Consider the following 21256-nt stretch of genomic DNA (forward strand, 5'->3'; position numbering starts at 1 on the left):
GGATATCAGTTTCCCCATAACTTCCGTTTGCCTACCTTTTCTACATTCGATGGCTCCGGAGATCCAACGGCCCACATTGGCTATTACCAGCAGACCATGGCAGTTTCAAGTAATTATGATGAAATTCTATGCAGGGTTTTTGGCTCATCTTTAACCGGAGCAGCACAAAAGTGGTTTTCGAACCTCCCATCTGGAAGGATCGTAAACTTTGATGAGTTGGCGCGCAAATTCATAGGGCGATTCCAGAGTGGAATACAAGTCAAGAAAATGGAAGAAACCTTGTTTACTGTTAGACAAGGAAAAAGCGAATCGATCAGAGAGTTTCTGAAAAGATTCAACAAAGTAACGATGGAGATAGAAAATTTGGATGAGCAAGTAGCCAAAACTGCTCTATTCACTGGACTCACTAACCGGAAACTCCTGGAGTTATTACTACAGGATATGCCTGCAACTTATGCTGAGTTGGTACAGAGATGCCAGAAGCAAGCCGAAGTCATGGAGATCTTAGATGCGCACCAAGGAGACAATAAAGTCTCCACTAAGGAACATAGAAGGCTCTTGAGCAGAAGCAAAAGCCAAAGAAGAATGTCCGCGATCGGGTTGGAGAATCTCAGGCTTGGCGCCAGAGGTCTCCCGATAAAAGTGAGTATACTCCATTGAATGCTCCTCGGGCTGATATTTTAAATATCATCAAAAGGCGAAATATTTTGAAGAGGCCACCTAAAATTCCTTTGAAGCCTGGAAGCAGCAGGATCGAGAAAAGTATTGCCGATTCCACAAGCACTATGGTCATTATACAAATGACTGCCGTCATCTAAAAGCAGATATTGAGAGATTAATATCTCAGGAACACTTGTCCAATTTTGTTAGCAGAAGAAGCGAGGAGCCACATGAGCCACGCGCGGCTGCCCCTAAAAGGGATCGTTTGGTTAGTTCAGAACGATCAAGGGAGGCTCCGAAGTCTAAGAAGGGCAAGGAGGTGATTGAAGCTACTCGGTCACCGATCCTTCCCATTTTCGGAGGACTAGAGCCCGAATCACTCCGAAGTTTGAAGACAAAATCCAAATTTGTCGAAACCGGAGAGACGCAGAAGCGGAAGAAGCCAAACGGTGAAGATTCTATCACCTTTGGCGAGGAGGATGAAAGAGGCGTTTGTCTACCCCATGATGATGCCATAGTCATCAAGGTAGAGATTGCAAGCCGAGAAGTGCATAGAGTTTTGGTTGATACAGGGTCTACAGACCCTAATTTCTTATGAAGTGTATCAAAAGTTGAAGGTGGATGAGGACTAGATGGAGCCTTCATCCACGCATTTATATGGTTTTGCAGGATCATCAGCGGTGGCAGAAGGATCTGTCCAGTTGGGCTTATCTATTGGAAGTTTTCCGAAAGAAACAACCATCCGAATCAATTTTTTGGTGGTTTAGGAACTGCCAGCTTATAATGTTATCCTCGGGCGACCATCTTTATCCAAAATAGGTGCTATTGTTTCGACAAAACATCTGAAGATAAAATTCCCGACTGATATGGGAATTGGTCAAGTTTCCTCTGACTAGAGGATCTCTCGGCAATGTTACGTTGCCTATTTAAAAGACAAGGAGGGCCCGAGGAAGGTGACTGCCCTACCTATAGAAGTTCGAGACGATCGGGAAGAAGCAGAAATGCAAATGCCCGAACCAGTGGAGAAGCTGGAACAAATCCAACTGTGTACCGAGGATAAGAAAAAGGTTACTTATATCGGGTCTGAATAGTTGGAGGAATTCAAAGATGAGTTGAAGTTATTTCTCCAACAGAATAATGACGTATTCGCATGGTCTGCCGAGGACATGCCAGGAATCGATCGGGCTATCGCAGAGCACAAACTCTGGATAGATCCGAAGGTGAAACCAGTGATACAGAAAAGGAGAAATTTCTCCATTGAAAAGTATGAAGCCGTTCGGGGCGAAGTTGAAAAACTGAAGAATTCTGGTTTCATAGAACCAATTGAATGCCCAACTTGGTTAGCTAACGTGGTAATGGTAAAAAAGGCGAATGGGAAGTGGAGGATGTGTACAGACTACACAGATCTCAACAAGGCTTGCCCTAAAGATTGTTATCCATTACCTCGGATTGACCTCTTGATAGATGCGACTGCAGGATATGAAACTCTAAGTTTCATGGATGCCTACTCAGGGTATAATCAGATCCTTATGAATAAGGAAGATGAGAATTTCACGGCTTTCATCACTGATCGTGAAAGCTACTATTACAAAGTCATGCCATTTGGCCTGAAGAATGCAGGAGCTACATATCAGAGAGCCATCAACAAGATTTTCAAGGATTTGATAGGGAAGAATGTTGAAGCTTATGTTGACGACATGCTTGTGAAGAGCTTTACAAAATCAAATCATATTGCAAATTTGACTGAGGTATTCTCAGTACTGCGAAAATATCAAATGAAGCTGAATCTAGAAAAGTGCGCCTTTGGAGTTTCTTCAGGCAAATTTTTGGGCTTCATGGTGTCACAGAGAGGTATTGAGGCTAATCCTGCCAAAATACAGGCTTTGGTTGACATGGAGGCTCCCAAAACTGTTCGTGATGTGCAATGTTTAACAGGGAGAGTTGCCGCTTTGAATCGTTTCATCTCCAAGTCTGGAGAAAAGTGTTTGCCGTTCTTCAAGGCACTCAAAGATTTGAGGGGCAGCAAGGAAGCAAAATGGACCGAAGAATGCCAGAAAGCTTTCGAGGAGTTAAAAGAAGCACTGGGACAACCACCGATCTTGTCCCGACCAGAGAAGGGGGAAATATTACAACTATATCTAGCGACATCCCTTTCAACAGTCAGTGCAGTACTTGTTCGTGAGAAAGACAAAAAACAGTGGCCGATGTACTATGTGAGCCACGTATTGGCTCTCATGATTGCCGCCAGGAAGTTAAGGCCATATTTCCAAGCTCATCCAATTGAGGTATTTACAACTTTTCCTCTCAGTAAAGTTCTTAATAAACCTGATTTATCTGGAAGGATGGTGTCCTGGTCGGCTGAACTCAACGAGTTCCAAGTGAGCTTTAAGTCCAAAACCGCAATCAAAGCTCAGGCACTAGCCGATTTTGTAGTAGAAACCACTGCACCAGTGGAGTCCACCATTGAAGATCCCATTATACCAACCAATTGGGAGGTATATGTGGATGGTTCGAGTAATAAAGATGGAGCAGGAGCTGGAAAGTCCAACGGGATTTATTATTCGCTATGCTTTGAGATTTGCATTCGAAGCAAGTAATAACGAAGCAGAATATGAGGCTCTGATAGCTGGACTTCGGTTGTCAAAAGCATTGTCTATTGCAGATGTTACTATTTATAGTGACTCTCAGCTTATAGTCAACCAAGTACAGGGGGAGTATGGTATAAAAGAACCACGCTTGCAGAAATATCAAGAGATAGTGCAGGCATTTCAAAAGCAATTTCGGAATTTGAAGATATCTCAGATTCCAAGGACTAAAAATACAATGGCAGATGAGCTATCCCGATTAGCCAATGCCAAAGAAAAAAATCTAGACCCTTTGGTCTACATTGAAGAGATAACATTTCCAAGTTATCATGAGAAAGAAATTTCTTATATTGAAGTAGAGCATTGCTGGATGGATCCGATAATCGAGTATCTGAGAGATGACAAATTACCTGAGGATCCGAAAGAGGCAAGATTGATCAAAATACGATCGGCGAGATTTGTCATTCAGAATGGGAGACTATACAAAAAATCTTATTCTGGACCCCTTATGAGATGTATAGGTCCCGAAGGAGCAAAATCAGCCTTTGCTGAGGTTCATGAAGGAATTTGTGGAGCTCACATGGGTGGACGAGCCCTGGCCCACAAAATTCTAAGACTTGGGTTATATTGGCCTAAGATCCAAGAGGCTGCTATGGAGTATGTTTGTCGATGTGGAAACTGTCAAATTCATGCTACAGTATCGAAGCACCCAACGGAAACCATGACTTCAATTATAGATCCCATTCCCTTTGCGATGTGGGGAATTGATATCATGGGCAAATTCACCAAGGCGTCAGGCGGACGGGAATATCTGATAGTAGCAATTGATTACTTCACGAAATGGGTTGAAGACAGTGGAGAAATTCGTGCTTGAGTCAATCATATATCGCTTTGGGATTCCAAAGATTATCGTCACTGACCATGGTACTCAATTCGACTGTCTGCAATTTGAGCAATTTTGCGGAACATATATGATCGAGCATCGTATGTCCTCAGTGGCATACCCCCAGAGCAATGGACAAGTAGAGGTTATTAACCGAACGCTACTGGAGGGGATAAAGAGAAGACTCGAAGCTGACAAGGCTTTATGGGTCGAAGAACTTCATAATGTACTGTGGGCCTATAGAACTACGGTTCGAACACCCATAGGAGAAACTCCATTCAGGTTAGCATATGGGTCCAAAGCATTGGCACCTGTAGAGATAATGGAGGGGACAATACGGGATCAAGAGTTCGAGGAAAAAGCGAACAAGCAAGGGCTGCTTGATAGTCTTGATCTGTTAGATGAAGTTCGGGCAAAGGCAATAGCACGAACTCAACATTATCAAAGAAGGATAGTGTCTCATTATAATACCCGAGTGAAGAATCGTTGGTATTTAGCCGGAGATTTGGTGTTGAGAAACACCTTAGCTTCAGACCCACACCACCAAAGAAAATTGGACCCTTCCTGGGAAGGACCTTATATGGTTGTAAAACCAGTCGGTTCAGGAGCTTACAGGCTGAAGAACATCAACACCCAAAAAGAGTTGGATCGTTCGTGGAATGCTAGGCATCTCAAAATTTTTTATCCTGGATGATGATTTCAATTTTGTTCGTGATGTAAACATTTTCAACTCAATCAATGCAATTATTGGCTTTCAACAAATTATCTTTTGATTGGGGGGCATCATACACCACATTCAAGAACAAGATTCCAACTATAAGGCATCGGATGAAAATCCGTGTGGGTCCTTCAACACTTATGGAATTTTTTCGGAATTTCTTAAGTCAAGGCATCGGATGAAAATCCGAGTGAGTTCCTTCCGCAAGGTGTTGGTTTGAAACCCGAGTAAGTTCCTTCAAGACTTATTGAATTTTCGAATTATCCTTAAGTTAAGGCATCGGTTTAAAACCCGAGTGAGTTCCTTCTCAAACTTATTGTATTTCTCCGGAAGTCTTTAAGTAAAGGCATTGTTCTAAACAACTAAGACCTAGTGCAACAGCGATTCGAATGACTAGCAAAGTTCAAGATGAAGTTAACTTCTTATTTCTTCAAAAGACCAAAAGAGCTGGATACAATCTTCGGTCAAAAAAGAAAGTCATCATCGGTGATCATTAAGAAGTCATACAAGATCGGCACAACTTTGCTAGAACAAACACATGAGTCAATCATTGGTATGGATTCAAGGAAAAGAAGAGGAGAAATGAGGATTACAAAAAACATTTCAGTATGTATAAAATCCTCCGCAATTTCATACTCTTTGTCCAACTTGTCCAGGAGAAGTAGGGTCCTCGACCAAACTTGCATTCAAGGGGAGCTCGTCATAATTGAATCCTTCCAAGGGAGAATAAACAGGAGAATCTTCCAGATAATGCATAATATCTGGATCGGAAGGCGGAGGATCAATCTTATTTTTGGTCCAGTCAAGAGGAGGAAGGCCTAGGTTGGTAAATACTTCAGGATGGAAAACAACACTATAGGGAGTCGTATCAAAATGAGGATCCTTCCTTAATATTGATTCCCATACTTCGTTCTCACCATCCCGGTACGCCTGCAAGTTATAAGCATTCAGCATATCAACAAAGGGCTTACTGTGTAAATACTTGAAGACACAGACTCTGCGAACATCAGTTGGAAGAGATTCGGGCAAAGGAATGACAGCCTGCCTTTGAGGTAACGCTTCAGATCCTTTGGCTCCTGACTTTCCAGTTGCCGGATCTTCTCCCTGGCATCATCCAAGTCTGATCGGAGACGATCGATCACCGAATTCTTCTCTCCTGCAAACTCCCAAGCTAATTTCCTAAGGCGAGCAATCTCAGCATCTTTAGCTTCAGAGATTTCCCAAAGCTTGGAAACTTCATTGCTCAACCTATTGAGCCTAGAGGCTGCTTCCACTTGGTTGTGGAAGTTACCAGTAAGACTCCTGCAAACAACTTCCGAGTTAAAAAGGAGCAGAAGAGTGATATTCAGAATCAAAAGATAATGAAGAAAGACTTACATCACCATTGACTTCATAAAGACCTCATCTGGAAGTTTGGAAAGAACTGCGCTCTCAGAAGTCATTCGAGCAGTAGTGCACCATTCCAACGCTCTGTCAAACTCGTTTGACACTAATTCGGGCGAAGGATGAGAAGGATGAGCTACATCAAGAGAAGGATGAGCTGCATCACTTGTCACCCAATGACGCTTCCTGGTGGTAAAATCCTCCAACTCCAAAGGAGAGAAGGAGGATGCCAAACAAGCACTAGAATTGGAAATAGGAGCAGCACCTGCTGGGACCGCGCCTTCATCAGACGCCAACATAGTTGCCTCAGAGGCTCCGAAGAGTCTCCTTCGGGGGTGCACGAACGGTCTCTGTAGCAGGGGCGTCAGCAACGCCATCAACAACGGAGTGATCAAGATCTTCCTGAGAAGAACGAGAGATCACTTCAGGCAGAAGAGGCGTAGGGGCGGCATCAATAGAAACTGTGGGAATCTGACTTGAAGATTCACCAACAGCAGTCGCCTTACACTTGGAGGATTCACTAGCTGAAACCACCTCACTGGTCCCAACCACCGTCGATGGAACGATTTTCTTACAAGATTTCGCTCTGATAAAGTTCGGATCGATTATGGGAGCCACTGTATACACGGAAAAAAACCGTATCAGTACAGAAATCCAACAACAAAAGCATCAAGGGAAAACCCTAGTTCTCTGTCAAATATGAAAAACCGATTAACTAAACCCCAAGTACTACTACTGTGCAGTTTACTCAGGGGGAAAGGGAAAGAGATGTGTAATCAAAAAGCTCACTTGTTCAGAAGCTGATAAAGTTATTGTTGGAGTACGAGGAATACGGAAGCAAGCAGGAGGACGGAATGTTGCTTTTGCAAATCTAACTTGCAGATAGCAGGATAAATGGAGAGTACCCACAAAGGCTTTAAATAGCCTCAAGTATTGAGACGACGGTTGAGAGCTAAAAACAACCAATGGCCCAGATCGAAAAGACGCTTCGAAATCCACAACAAGCAAGATCAACGGTCAGAGGGAGGCCACATGGAAACATGTGGAGGTAAGCACCCGATGCAAGAATACCTCCAATCGTCGCACCGCCATTGTGATAATGGATGTATTACCGATTTATTGGAAACAGTGAATGGTATACCAAAGCAAGGAAACGTTTGGACTTCGCAGATACTAGAAGGGAAACGTGTGGACTTTGCAGTAAATGAAGGAGTGGGGAAGATTAATGCATCTTTCCAGAACGTATCTTCATAATATACCTTACAAGATTATTATTCGTCGAAGAATGTGAAGTTAAGTGATAAGTTTTATCATTTATATTTTGATATTCAAGACAAGATTTCGATAGGAGACGAGGAAGTATTAAGGCCAACATGAAAGAAGTGTCTATTCATTAGCAAGGAGGTCAATCTTTACAAAAAAAAAAAAAAGATAACTCCTTAAGCCCTTTCTTCATTGTTGCCCGAGGAGCCCTGGGCAGGGGGACTTTTCTCAGGATCCTGCAAAGAGCCTTCCTCAAGATTGACGTTGTCAGAGCCCTCTTCAACAGCAGCTTGTGACTCGGCTTGTGACTTTTCCTCTGGAAGTGCCGGCTCGTCAGCAAGATATGCCTCATATTGTGGGTCAGCTGGAAAAGGATCATCTTCTTCCGAGCCCGAGCCCACGGGAGATCCATGCCTAATTTCCCGAAGACCTCTTTGTGGCACACCTCACGAAAGGGAGTAGTATCAAAGGAAGGGATTGATGCGAGAATTCTTTCCCAAATGTCACTTTGCCCCAAACGATAAGCTTGGATGTTGTAGGCACCCAACAGTTGGGAGAAAGGTACGCTATTCAGGTACTTCCGAACACTATCCTTCCGAAGCTCTGGCTTGATGTGCTCGGGCTTGCTGAGGATCGCCCACTTCAAATATCTTTCGTTCTCCGCACACTGAAATTCCGAAATTCCATCACCCCGAACAATGTGGCAGCTTCTTCTTCTCGCTTCTTGGCCTCGCGCTCGGCAGCCACAGCACGAGCCTTTGAAGTATTAAGGGCCTCCTTGAGGGAGTTCACCTCTTCTTCATGCTTTATTTGCAGCTCCTCGGCAGCTGCCGTAAGTCGATCTATCTCAGAATTGGCTTTGGCCAAATTCTCTTCACAGGTTTGCAGCAAGGAGCCGTTGCGACCAACCCAGCTCAATGCTTCCATGTGCTGATAGAAGCTTGACACAGCATTCCTGGGAAGGCAGAAATTATCACAAGAAGTCATAAGAAATTATGAAAAAATAAGTAAGCAAAAAGATCGGTACCTTGTGGATTGACTAACAAAGGCAACGTCATCCAGGGTTTCAAATTCCCGACGATCAGAAGGAATAAGATTGAGGGAGCTCCACTCTGCAGCTTTCTCAGGATCTTGTGTCACCCTATCACCATGTCGGTCAACTTCAGGGTCCACTGGGGGTGAAGACCTCCTCACAATCCGCAGAATTTTTGGATTTTTTATGGGAAGAAGCATCAACTGTATCATGCCTCCTTTTGGTTCTAGCGAAGGAGGAAACATTAGACCTCTCCACCATCGGGTTCTTCCCTTTACCCGAAGCATCAGCCACGGGCCTAATATTCCTGATACCCCTGTAAGAGGGGTCGGGAGAGGGAGCAAAAGCCTCTTGATCAACGGTCAAGGCTCTAGGCGATCGTTGCTCGACTGTCACAATGGCCCTAGCGGCCTTCACTCGCAGGCTCTCGGGGTTCATTCTTGGAGGCACTGCAAAGAAGAGCAAGAGTCAGAATTAAAGACATATCACTTCAGTAAATTAAAGGATGATGGTTAGAAGCTCACAATGAGCCAAGCCCCAGTACTGAAGGATGGAGTTATACTCCACCTCAAGTCCATGTATCTCTTGATACCATGGAATGGATTTGATCTTCCCAATGGCCGCCTCGTCTTCTTTGGATAAGGGAAGGCCCCGGTTATTCTCAGAAGAAGTACACCGCCTCCAAACGGTCGGGAAGTTAAGATCTGATGGAGGCACTCGACAGAAAAAGTATCGTTCACGCCATCTTTTGTGGTTAGAAGGGCAGGTTCCTTTGACAAGGATGCTGCCCCTCCAATCAAGTTCAGCCTTATTGCGTTTGGATAGAAAAACCCAGCCGAGAGAATGGGAGATAGAAAGAACATGAAAATGCACAAAGAGAGAAAGAGATGGTGTAATGCCAAGTTCAAAACACAAACCCAAGAAGCCGACGATGAGACGCCAGCTATTGGGAAGAAGCATTCCAGGGCAAATGTCCCAGTGATTCAGAACGGCTAAGAACAAAGGATTAAAAAAGGGAAAGCGAACCCCGCTTTCCAGTGCATCTATGTACAGGGAAAACTCACCCAAAAGGGTTGAATCAACCCTCTCATTAGGATGGGGAGCCCTAACCTGATAAGAGGAAGGAAAATCAAAATCTTGGATTGCTGAAAGAAGGGTTTCCTCCTTGAAAATGGAGGGGACAGAGCCAAGTCCGCCATCAGACCTGAAAGTTTGAGGCTACCTAGAAGACTCGGTAGTTACCCTAGGAGTCTTGGAAGATCCAGACTCAGGAAGGACAGAAGGAGTTTTGGTTTTTCTCTCCAAACTTTTTTGAGAAACTTCAGCAAATTCGCGCTAGAGGACAGTTAGGGTTTTATTATCACTATCCGACTGTTCGGAAGGAGGGGAAGCAAAAGCTTCATTACCACTACTATTACTAACATTGGGTACCGGAAAAACCCTATTATCCACCATTACTTGTTTCAGTAGGGTACAAAAAGAAAAAGATCAATAAACTTACTGATTCAGTGAGGCAAAAGCTCGGGAGCAGGAAGGCACGAAGCAGACGACGAAGGTTCAAATTCCAGACAAGAAGAATGAAACCTACGAAGACAACGAACCACTTTTAAAACACCCGCACTAGTGTTCGGGAATCTGAACGATTGAGATTGATTCAAAATCGGCGATCGAGATTAGAAGACGTTTTGAAAGTTTGAACTCACGAATCCAAAACAGGCGTTCGGAAACCGTCGCTTGGATTACGTGAGCCACGACAGATCAACTGCAAAGAGACACGTGACATTACCCTCACAACGCTCGAGGAAAAGTGACCACCGCATTAAATGTGATAAGACATTTAATGGAACACGCAGAGACTATTGCCTGACGAAGAACCCAGTTAAAAACCAAGCCCTCGGGATAGACCGAACGCTTGGTCTGGGGGGCTCGTGATATGGAGAAAATATGATCGAACCGGGTTCATACTTGGTTTGATCCTCGACCCCGGTCGAGACAAAAGGAATCGACTCGCTCCCAAGCGAACCGGATCCGTAAGATGGCTTGTTGAGGAAGAAAACTTATTCAACTACAAGCACGCCCTAATCCAACTTATGGATTAGGTTAATTACCCTAATGAAGGCAGACTCAAATTGACGGCTGCTGCTAATCATTATCGAAGGGATAATCATCGCATAACCTGGAGGTTATCTCAGGAGTCCTCTACTAGTCCAAACTAGAAGAAGTCTATCGCTCAATGGATCTAACTGTTAAGATCCAACGACTACCCGAAGAAGGCTCAAGTGCATCCAACGAAGGAGACTCTATATAAACCTCACTGCCATACAAGGTGAGGTACTCATATTCATATACAAACTGGTAGACGTAAACTATCAGAGGCTTACGATCTAGATCACCTTTCCCAGTTCTTCATTCCTTAGCTATGTGCTTCTAGCAGAGCCGTTTGTGATTAAGTTCATCAACTGACTTAGCCTTCGGAGGTGGACTCCCGACCCCCGCGGTCGAGCCACATCTGACTCTTTTGTTTTACAGGTCATCACGAGGAGATCTAAGGGCTGAGCAGATTTTGGACGCATCAGGAAGCTAGCTGATGAATGACCACTCTTTTAGGCGTTGCACAGGATTTGGACCCCGTTAGGTCTACCCAGTGTAAAGATCTCTAAACTAATTGTAGTAAGCCGTTGAAAATTAAAATACTAGAGTACCATCGCAGGATTGGTCGATTGGTAAATCCAACACCGGCCCATATATCTAGGAAATCTAATGTTGTTGCAGATTTCCTAGCCCGGAAAGCCCAGTCTCTTTCGAACGCAACTGCTTGACTTATTTCCTCTCTTGGTTGCTAGAGTTATGCTCTCTTGCTCCCTTGGCTAGTCCGTCTCTTTAAAATAAAGAGTTTGATTACCAAAAAAAAAAATCCAACACCGGCCTCTAACTCTTTAAAGTAAAAATATCGTAAATTCAATCCTATCTAATGAATTTAATACCTCCATCTCCTATGTGTAAAAAGTTACATATTTAAAAAAAATTAGAACCCAGACAGGATCCTTTCCATCCAAATCAGCAAATACTTTATCAAATTTTACATTTTCTAAAATATCTTTGAAGTCTTAATAAGATCCTATCTATTTCTCTATTCAGCCGAAAGGACCCTCCGATAGGGAAAATCCGGAAACCAGAAGCCTCCAGCACCTGCTTCTCATTTTCACAAAAACGAATAAACGTGTTGATCATGAGAATGACACGTATGGAGAGCGAAGTTTCTAGGTTGTACCGTCCACTGCGAACTTTGGCATCTCTATCTCTATCCAGTGACTTCCAATCTCTTCCATAAAAATCCTCTCAACCCTTCTGCTTCTTCACGAATCAAACACATAAACATCAACCCAGAGATCTTTCAGACGATCGATTTCCGTATCTGACTACATCGGATACGAAAATCTCTATTGTTTCGTACAGAGATGGAGGACATGATGGAAGGGAAAGACAAGAGGAACAAATCGAACGAGGCAGTGGTGTTACGGATGAAGCATAAGGATGAAGAAGGACGTCACCGTGTGGAGAAAGCGGAGTTGAAAACTCACAACCCAGAAACGATCAAATATGTGGAGAAGAAGCTCTGTGACAAGGGAGTTCATCGCCTGGATCGTCACCCTGTTCATAGACTTCCGGTGACTCAGGGGCCACCCAAGTCAGGTCATGGTGGCAAATATACGTGGGAGGGTCCAGGTGACTCTGTGGAGAATGAGTTAGACCTACCACCGGCCGCGATCGATGAGAAGGATCCGAACTATGTGGATGAAGAGAAAGAGGAGGAGATTGTGAGAGGAGAAGACGAGGAAACGGCAGGGCTGGTGGCGGGAGAGGTAGAGGTGGCTAAGGCTGAGGAGGATAGGATGGGTTCTGGTGTTGCTAGACTTGAGGTTCGTCTTCCAGAGGGTGCCTGAGAAGTTTCACCTTTCTTCTTTCTTCTTTGTTTACTGCTTTTTTTTTCTCTGAAAATGTACTAATTTATGTGTTGGTTTTTTTTTAAAACAAATAATATAATATTTTATATAAGTTTCAACGGTTATTACCAGTTGATCCCAGTTGACACTGAATGGGGGATGAATCGGCCGAGCATCGAATGATGAGCTGCGCAGCACCTACAGTTAACGGTCAAGATCGAAATCTATCTTTCACATATAATTGAAAACGAGATTGATAGTCAATGAAAAGACTTAGGTGAATCAATGTGTTTTAAAATTCAAGACAATATTAGATCAAAATAATATCATGGTTATTAATTATTAAAAGAACTTGTCTACCATAAACCACATTATAATTTGTCTACCAGACACCACACTATGTCTAGGTTTATCAGACAGTTCTAATATATGTAATATAAAAATAAACTGGAGACCGTTGACAATAAATTTTTTTTTTTTTAATTTAAATTTTTTTTTTTTTTTTTTTTTTTTCACCCCCGGTTTTTTATAAACCGGTGTAAAGAACCTTGCTTAAGCGGATCAAGCTGCTTATCATTTGGATCAACTCCCGTTGGTTAAATTCATTAGGTTTACAAAGCAATCTCCTAAATTGAATTTTATATTTATTTAATATTTTTTAACTAAAATCTTGATTAATACAATGATTAGAAAGTATTCACTTTTAATATATTCAAAACATGGAGCATTTACTTCAATAAACTCGTGCACTCACAAAAGTATAAGGCTGTAGTTTCATGAAAAAAAAAGAAGAAAAGAAGAAAAAAAAGAACACGAAAACATAACTACAACCCTAACAAACAACTACTTGAAAGGTGAAACTTTTAAATGAATAAGATTATAATAGATTATTCACATTCTTCTTCAACGTTTTCATTAATATGCATTTGAGCTTATTCTTCATACCAATTTTGCTTATTGGCTTCTTCTCCTTGTATTTTTTAGTCTTCACAAGCCTAAAACCTCAAAAACCTGCAATTGTTTCGTTTAAATTGGCCTTTTAAAGAGGATGGACATTGATAAATAGGAATCATTGATTTCATCTTCTAGATGAGTCCCAAAGGGTTCTAATCACACAACCATTGGATATCCACTTTAAAATGGTGGGTGAGATCTGGGCCGTTTGATGCCTTTAGTTCTATGAGGACCTCACAAGATTATTGCAAATAGAATCTTTTTTTTTTTTCTATCTTAAACATGCAACACACTGGATCATTTTAATCACTATACTTCGCAGTGTACCATATGCATACTCACGGCCAACCAAACACCTCAGAAAGAATCTTTTCCGTCTTGGACACTTAAAAACAAAGTACATCAATCTCGGCCCTTAAAATGAATCTTCATCCATGTCCTTCTAATAACCATTAAATTCACACCATTCAATCTTTTAAAATTACAGTCCATGAGACATAAAACTTATTTCAAAAAGATCCTCAAACTCTTTAAAAATTATTTTTGAAACCCCCTGAAAATAAATAACATCACAAAGAGCAAATTTCACCAAATATTTACATTGCACAAATTTGCTTCTATTCTTACACTCTCATGAGAAACATCATAACTTCCTTGTTTGATATTGGAATCATAATCTGAAAAGTGAGTTGCAAATTAAACTTCATGAACTATGTTTTTTCAGTTGAAGGTGAACCCATAAAACAATTTCATGACTACCCAAAAATTCATCCAAAATGATCCTTGTACAGTGACTTGTGAAATCCACTATCTTAAGGAATCTTCCCTTCACCCAAAACACTTAAATCTTCTCATAAGCACTCAAAACCGTTGTAATAGTGTTAATCATCTTCTAAAAATATAACAAATGCCAAAAGCCTTCTGTAGGACCTTCACTTCAGTACAAGCCATGCACTCTTAGAACACACTACGTTTGGTTGTCAACAATGACAATACATGCAATCTCAGCTAATGAACAACAATCTCCGCCTTTGGAATTGTTGGCAACTCAACTTTCTATTCTTTTTTTCTTCCCCTTCAACAACAAGTGTCATGACCCAAAATTTTCACAGGCTTGGTGGGGCCCACATCATGTATATTCCACTAGGGCACGTGACAGCTCATCTTCATTAACACCTCTTTATAATCAATAAAAACAAAATGCTAGACAAAACATTTTTCCCGGCAAAAGAATATATATCTGCACAATCCAATTATACAAACATCAAACGTAATAAAAGGAATATGAGATTACATCTTCAACTTTAAAGGCATTGACAGATGGCAATACCTTGCCTTTATTATGAATCTGAGTACCTGTCAACATTTACAATAATGAGCTTTGTGGCCCAGTAAGCAATAAAGACAACCATGTAAGTAAGTCAGGCAGTTCATTATGCACCAATTATCACATCAAAATCATATAACATTATACATTCCAAACTTTCCTTTCCTTTTCCTTTTCCTTTATCCTTTCCTTTTCCTTTTTCCTTTTCCTTTAAATGCATTTCTGTTATCTAACATTATAGTCTTGAGCCTAGGCAAATCCAGAGGATGCACATATCTCTTCACCACCGAAGTGGCTTATGTTCTTCACCACCGAAGTGGCTTCTGTCTCTTCACCACCGAAGTGGCTTCTGTCTCTTCACCACCGAAGTGGCTTCGTCTCTTCACCACCGAAGTGGCTTCAGTCTCTTCACCACCGAAGTGGCTTCTAGGCACAAGGCCTTGTACACCTCGTGGATTGCCATCGGCACAAACTCAATCTTTTCACTTTTCAGTCTTGCTTCATGCCTTCCCATTTGGGTACATAAGTACCAGGACTTACAGAAGCCATTACATTTTATTCCTTTCTCTTTTACTCCTTTCATCTTCAATTCCAGTATTGCATTACCATGCTCTGCCCATTTCAATATACATTCAGTCTCATATGAGTAAAGCTAGACACAATTCCATACAATTCAATCATTTAAACATGAGAGCATGATATCATTCAATCTCCTCTGGAACACAGTCATGACATTCCATCATTTACATATGAGAGCATGATAATTTCATATCTGATAAGCATAAGCATCATTTCAAGTTCATAATTAACAGTTCAAGAATACTATTAGCATTCCAAGTCAAGTAGTTCAGTCAAATCATTAAGTTGTCATCCAATCTCATACATTTGGTTTAATACACAAAGGCACATATATCATGCACTTTCTATAAATTGCATCAATGAATAAATAGAATAGACTTTATGTTATCATGTGCATGTTATATGTCTACTAAAAGGAATCACTCACTTAACATTTACAGGTTGGTCAATATTACTTACCTGATTATGTTCCATGCGTGTGGGTCTTGGCCCAAGTTCCGTTAAAATCCGCTCTCCCTGCATCCCGAACAATTAACGGCAATTTATGACTATTAAGAAACACATGAGCCAACATGAAAATTCCCTTTTTTATATTATTTTCTCTCTCCTCTTCTTTTCCTCTCTCCTCCCCACGGTCTTCCTCTCTCTCTCTTTTCTTTTCTTCTCTTTTTCCACTTTTCTCCACTCCTCTCTCCTTTCCTATTCATCTTCTCCTTCGTTCTGCAACTCCTCTTTCTCTTTCTTTTCTCTCTCCTCTCTAGCTCTCCTCTTACTCTTCCTCTTTCCTCTCCTCCTTAACTATATTCTCATCGTTTCTATAAATCTGAAATCTTCCCTTCTCTTTCCTCTTTCTCTTCTCCTCCACTTTCTTCTCTCTCTCTTCATAGTTCTGCAAACTGGTACGGGTATCACTCGCCTCTCTCTGGATTTTCTCTTTTACTCTCCATTATGAAATTCTTCTCTTAGTTCTTGACTCTTTCTCAACTCCTTCTCTCTCTGTTTCACGCATGCCATCTCTTTTCCCTCTCCTTTCATCCCTTTCTCTTTCTCTCACTTCTATTACCTCCTAGCTTTCTGCAACGAATTCTTCACTCCCCTTTCCTCTTCTCTCTCCTCTCCTCTTCTCACTTACGCCTCCCCTCTAACTCTCTCTCTTACCTCTTAACCCTTTTTCTTCACTTTTCCATTTTGTCTTTTTCCATTGTTTTCTTTCCTCCACTTTCCTCTTTATCTTGTTCATTTATTACATTATGTACAATCCAAACATGATATGCATATGGATCAACACATTGTTGCTTTATAAAAAGCCACATCCCCTTCTTTCTCTCTCTTATTAAATGATACCACTCTCCCACACTCCCAATGCCACATCCTCATGTCCCACATATATAGATAATATATATTTATATATATAATATATATATATAGTATATATAATAATATATCATATGTAATATATCTTTTTAATGGGATTCTTGATGGGCTTGTGGGCCCGCTCTTTTACTTACACAAGGCCCACTTTGGAGTGTGAATATTCATACCTCTAGGTTCTTAAATTTACGCTGATCATTTTCTCATCTTCAATTCAGTCTAATTCTATTGTTGTGGGACCCATAAGTGATGTCTGATCTTGACCACAATGACACGCTCACCCACAATAATAAAATAATAATAGAAAAAGATGCGGGACATTACAAGTTTACAACAAGTATAAAGGATGCCTCTGCTACCCCTACAATAGAGCTCCCTCCGCATAGACTCTACCATAGGAGTGCCCATAGCATCTTCCTATCCTATGAAGAGAATGATATTCTATGTACTCTCTCACTTGCTCTGCCTTAGGGCCACCACTCCAACTTTACTCTTAACCTCTCAAAGTTGTCTTTAGATAGTGGTTTTGTGAAGATATCAACCACTTGATCTTCTATAGGAACAAATTCTAAGATCACTTCACATTTCATCACCATTTCTTGAAAGAAATGATATCTTATATCAATATGCTTGGTCCTAAAATGTTGCACAAGATTCTTACCTATAGGACTCATCTGAATGGGAATACTTTGATATAAGGATTTAGCATTTTGGTAGTTTGGCATATACAAAGAACCTAATTTACCATGTTTATTACTTGTTATATATTTAATAATTGCTCTTAAGTGGGATGTGTACTAGTAGAGAGTTAAGCACGGATCGCCACACGTGCCGAGTTGGGCCAAGGCCGGGCTTGGCGAGGCAGGGGTCCATGGACCTCGGTCCGACCAAGTCATGGGGCATACATAATATTACTTCATAATATTAAATGCCTATGATGGAATTTGGAGATGTGAGTCTTAGGTCATCGTCCGCAAAAATCCCTTCTCGCCAAGCGAAGGGTCCAAAGGACTAGAATATTGATAGGGGCGATTCGAGTCATCGATTCAATCCCCACCCATCGTCTCGTATACACTTAGAGGGTCCGTTGGATCGTACCCAACATTGTTTATCAATTCAAATGGAGTTGGGTGGTGGGCTTGGATCGGAAGTATGGTTTGAGGATGCCTGCTTGTTGGTTGCTTTGGCTGGGAGCATTAGCAAGGCGCGATAGCTGGGTATGGGTGGCACGTTGATGTTCGATTGAGGCTCCAGGGTAGGCATATGGGATGTCGTGCCTCCTTGTATGTCTTAGGCGGCATTAGCGGTACTTTTTATTGTAAACCGGGCATCATTGGGTCTCCCCTATCCCCCGGCATTGCCGTTCGTCGACTTCTTCCACTGGATAAATAGATCTCTCTTGCATGGGTCCCGAATTGCTGGAAGATGCGGATTTTGAATCCATCCGTCACACAAAAATGCGTGACGTTTGGGAGCATGAGCAACCCATGAGCCGTGTCCGACCCATTGGGATCCTGGCATCGACCTAAGGATGATTGTCATACCGTCCACTGTCGTCACTTCAACTTGGCATTGGACTCGCCGCTTCTAGTGATTGACTATCGAAGTCTTCCAACACCTTTAGTCCGTATGTCGTTTCGGTTCTTTTCCGGTGCACTCGCTTTGTATCTCCGACACACAAGGAAGGACGCGGTGGGGGGCCCTAGCCTCGTCCGGCCGATCATTCCTGGCGTCGACCGCTTTGCGATCGGACGGACACGAGAAGAACCGGGTGCAAAGAAGAGCAAGATTCCCACCCGAGCATGTTATTGACTCAACCACAAATCTGTTGAATGAAGGTAGCTTGCTTACTCTCGCCACTAGTTAGAAGGAAATCCCTTGACTTCGCTTATGCTCAGTCAAGTGAGGCGGGCTAAGATTCCATTCGAAGCTATCTCTGGCCATGGAAGGATCTTGCCCTCGGTCTTTCTGCCCATGCAAGCAATTCAGTCAAGTCCTTGCTCTTCTCATATCTGCTCTTCTCTTTGCAAGTTCATCTTCTGTCTAGCTGCTTCAATCAGGAAAATTCCTTTTCCCGAGAGAGAATCCGCGGAGTCGCACACAACCTTGAGCGGCGGGAGCGGGAATGGGCCCCTTATACAATGAATAGCGGACGGGCAAAGTACACCAACCTCTCGGTTGAGCTTTGCCTTTAACCGCGCTTACCGAGGAATTCTTTCCCTATTGCCGACAAAGGCACTGACTCGCCTCCTTTGACTAAGCCAACAAGGTTAGCGTAGGTCGCCACCCAAACGCTATGGCGGTCCTGGTTGGTCGAGACGATGGCTTCACGGCTTTGACAAGGAGTTTGTTCGGTGAGATTTATTGGTATTGCCAATCCACTTCGGACGGGAAATCCGGAAGAGCTACCCTATCGGACAACAGCGTCGGTGAGTGGGCGCTTTGTCCCGGGAGAGTGAGGACAACAAGCTCGGTGGTGGGCGCTTTGCTGATCGCCTTGACTAAGCAGGGGGCTCATCCCTTGCTTGTTCCGGGCTAGCGTTGTGATCTAGTCGGGCCCTTGCTTCTTTGGTTGAGGCGTTGGGTAGTTTGATTGCGTACGGTTTATAGATCATCAAATTCCCACAAATGGAATGAGAAGTGGGTCCATGTAAATGATCGAGACCTGCAAACAACAACGCTCCTTCCCCATTGGAGTTCGGAACCCGGCAATCGTTGAGTGAACTGTATCTTCTTTGTGTTAGTTGACCTGCCGCACCATTCTCGCTGGGGTGGGGCTCGGCCTCCAACCGTACGTGGCGAGTTTCGCCTCATACTTGGAATTCATCTGCTCGATCCAAGTTCATTCGCTGATCCATAGAAACTCGGTCTTTTCTGCAGGGCGTCTGAATCTAGGCGCACCTATGGAAGAAGAAAGGCCCTCTAGAGATGTGCAAGTAAACTCCAAGAATCCCGTCAGCCCCACGGACACCCTCTTCGTGACTTCAAGCATTGAAGCAAATGGCGAACTCCGGATGCTGCAGCGCGCTTTTCTTGCTGCGTTAGCAACTCATTTAGAGAGGGCTGAAAACGAGAGGAGCGAAGCAGCTCGACTCGTTAGGAGAGGGTCTGAAAGAGCTCGAGCAAAGATTGACTAAGTTGGAGCGAAGCTGCTCGACTGAAAAGGAGAGGATCACCGGTCCCGTCGAACTTGTCAGAGTGCCATTTAAACTTCTCAGGTATTTTTGCCTCAGGCAATTCTGGGTTTTGCTGCGAGGAAGTGATTGTGAGATTAGTTACAACTCTTTATCTTACAAAGCTGACATTACAAATAGATACCTTTATACGTCCTGGGGTATTGTCATTGAATCTAACAAATGTTTGTTACTTTGGTTTTGTGAGAATCTCGTTTTGAAAAAGGAAAAGCCTTCTTGTATGTTTTGCTATATTAGTTTTGTATTTCTTTTGCAAGTAGAATCTGTTGGAGTTTAAGTCTGTATATTTAAAGGAGTCATTGTATCTTGAAGGTGATGATACGAATGTCAAACTCAGTCTGCACTATACGGACGTTCAAATATTTTAGAGAAATTTACTATTTTGTACACTTCAACTCACTCTGTTTGAGTTTTCATTGTTGTGATTGTTTTGTTTCTTCTACAATATAAAGGTAAGTGTTTCTGACATAAGATTAGCGTATTGTTGTACTTTTCCTTATCTTATTGACTATCAAACTCAATCTGCACTATACCCATAAAATAGAAGTTGGTTTGAATATAAATTTGAGTCTTTTTTACTGTGGAGCCTATTTAGGTGGGAGCAAAATTATGACCTACATAGTTAAGTTGGAAATACTATTGGATGTCACACTTCTTACCGTTGGAAAAATTATCTATTATTCACAGTCAGGGGCGGAGCTAGGATTGAACACTATGGGGCCGAATAATGAATCTGGAGCACCTTTCCGTTGAACGAGGACTAATGTTTTTTCACCATACATATTATGTGGGCCAATGCGGGACCCACTATGAATCCCACCTATAAAGTATTTTATTGTATTTCGATGTGGGATTCACATTAAAAATTTAGGTAAATTAATAGGAGAACTAAAATATAGATAACTATTATAAAATAAAGAGAAAATATATTAGATACAAAGAAGAAAGACAAGATGAGTTCAATCAGAACTAATTCATTCAGTTGAGTGCATTACATATTTATAGTAGAAGGAGCATCTACTCGATATGGAAATACAATATATGATTCTTGCACACATAAGATATTCTTGATATGGAAGATAGATTGCCGCCAAGATAGAGGTGATAGAATGGAAATATTGAGATATTGTGTAATGAGATGGTTGTGATCTTCACCAATATTGCATCCCGAGGTATTGAGATATTCAATTGGAAGTCAATCTCTTTGGGGTAATGGACATCCATAATAAATATTATTTATAACACTCCCCATTGGATGTTCATCAATAGATAATGTACATTGTTAAAACCTTACTAAGAAAAACCCTATGGGAAAAATCTTAGTGAAAGAAAAAGAGTATACATATCTAAATAATACTTATT

General features: G+C 42.0%; 1 protein-coding gene across 1 annotated transcript; it reads left to right on the top strand.

The window, feature by feature from the left end:
* The first annotated feature begins 11675 nt into the window (after nt 1-11675).
* LOC149022498 (plant/protein) lies at nt 11676-12570 on the top strand. Its single transcript, XM_089147292.1, has one exon. It carries the CDS (start codon nt 11984-11986, stop codon nt 12467-12469), a length of 486 nt encoding a protein of 161 aa, XP_089003418.1. The 5' UTR covers nt 11676-11983; the 3' UTR covers nt 12470-12570.
* The last annotated feature ends 8686 nt before the right edge of the window (nt 12571-21256 follow it).

This window comes from Hakea prostrata, chromosome 3 (genome assembly GCF_041222555.1).
Source record: "Hakea prostrata isolate BN-2017 chromosome 3, UWA_Hpros_2, whole genome shotgun sequence".
NCBI classification, from domain to species: Eukaryota; Viridiplantae; Streptophyta; class Magnoliopsida; order Proteales; family Proteaceae; genus Hakea; species Hakea prostrata.

What these genes read in the sequence shown, in the direction of transcription:
- LOC149022498 (XM_089147292.1), top strand. Translation starts at nt 11,984, where the DNA reads ATGGAGGACATGATGGAAGGGAAAGACAAGAGGAACAAATCGAACGAG.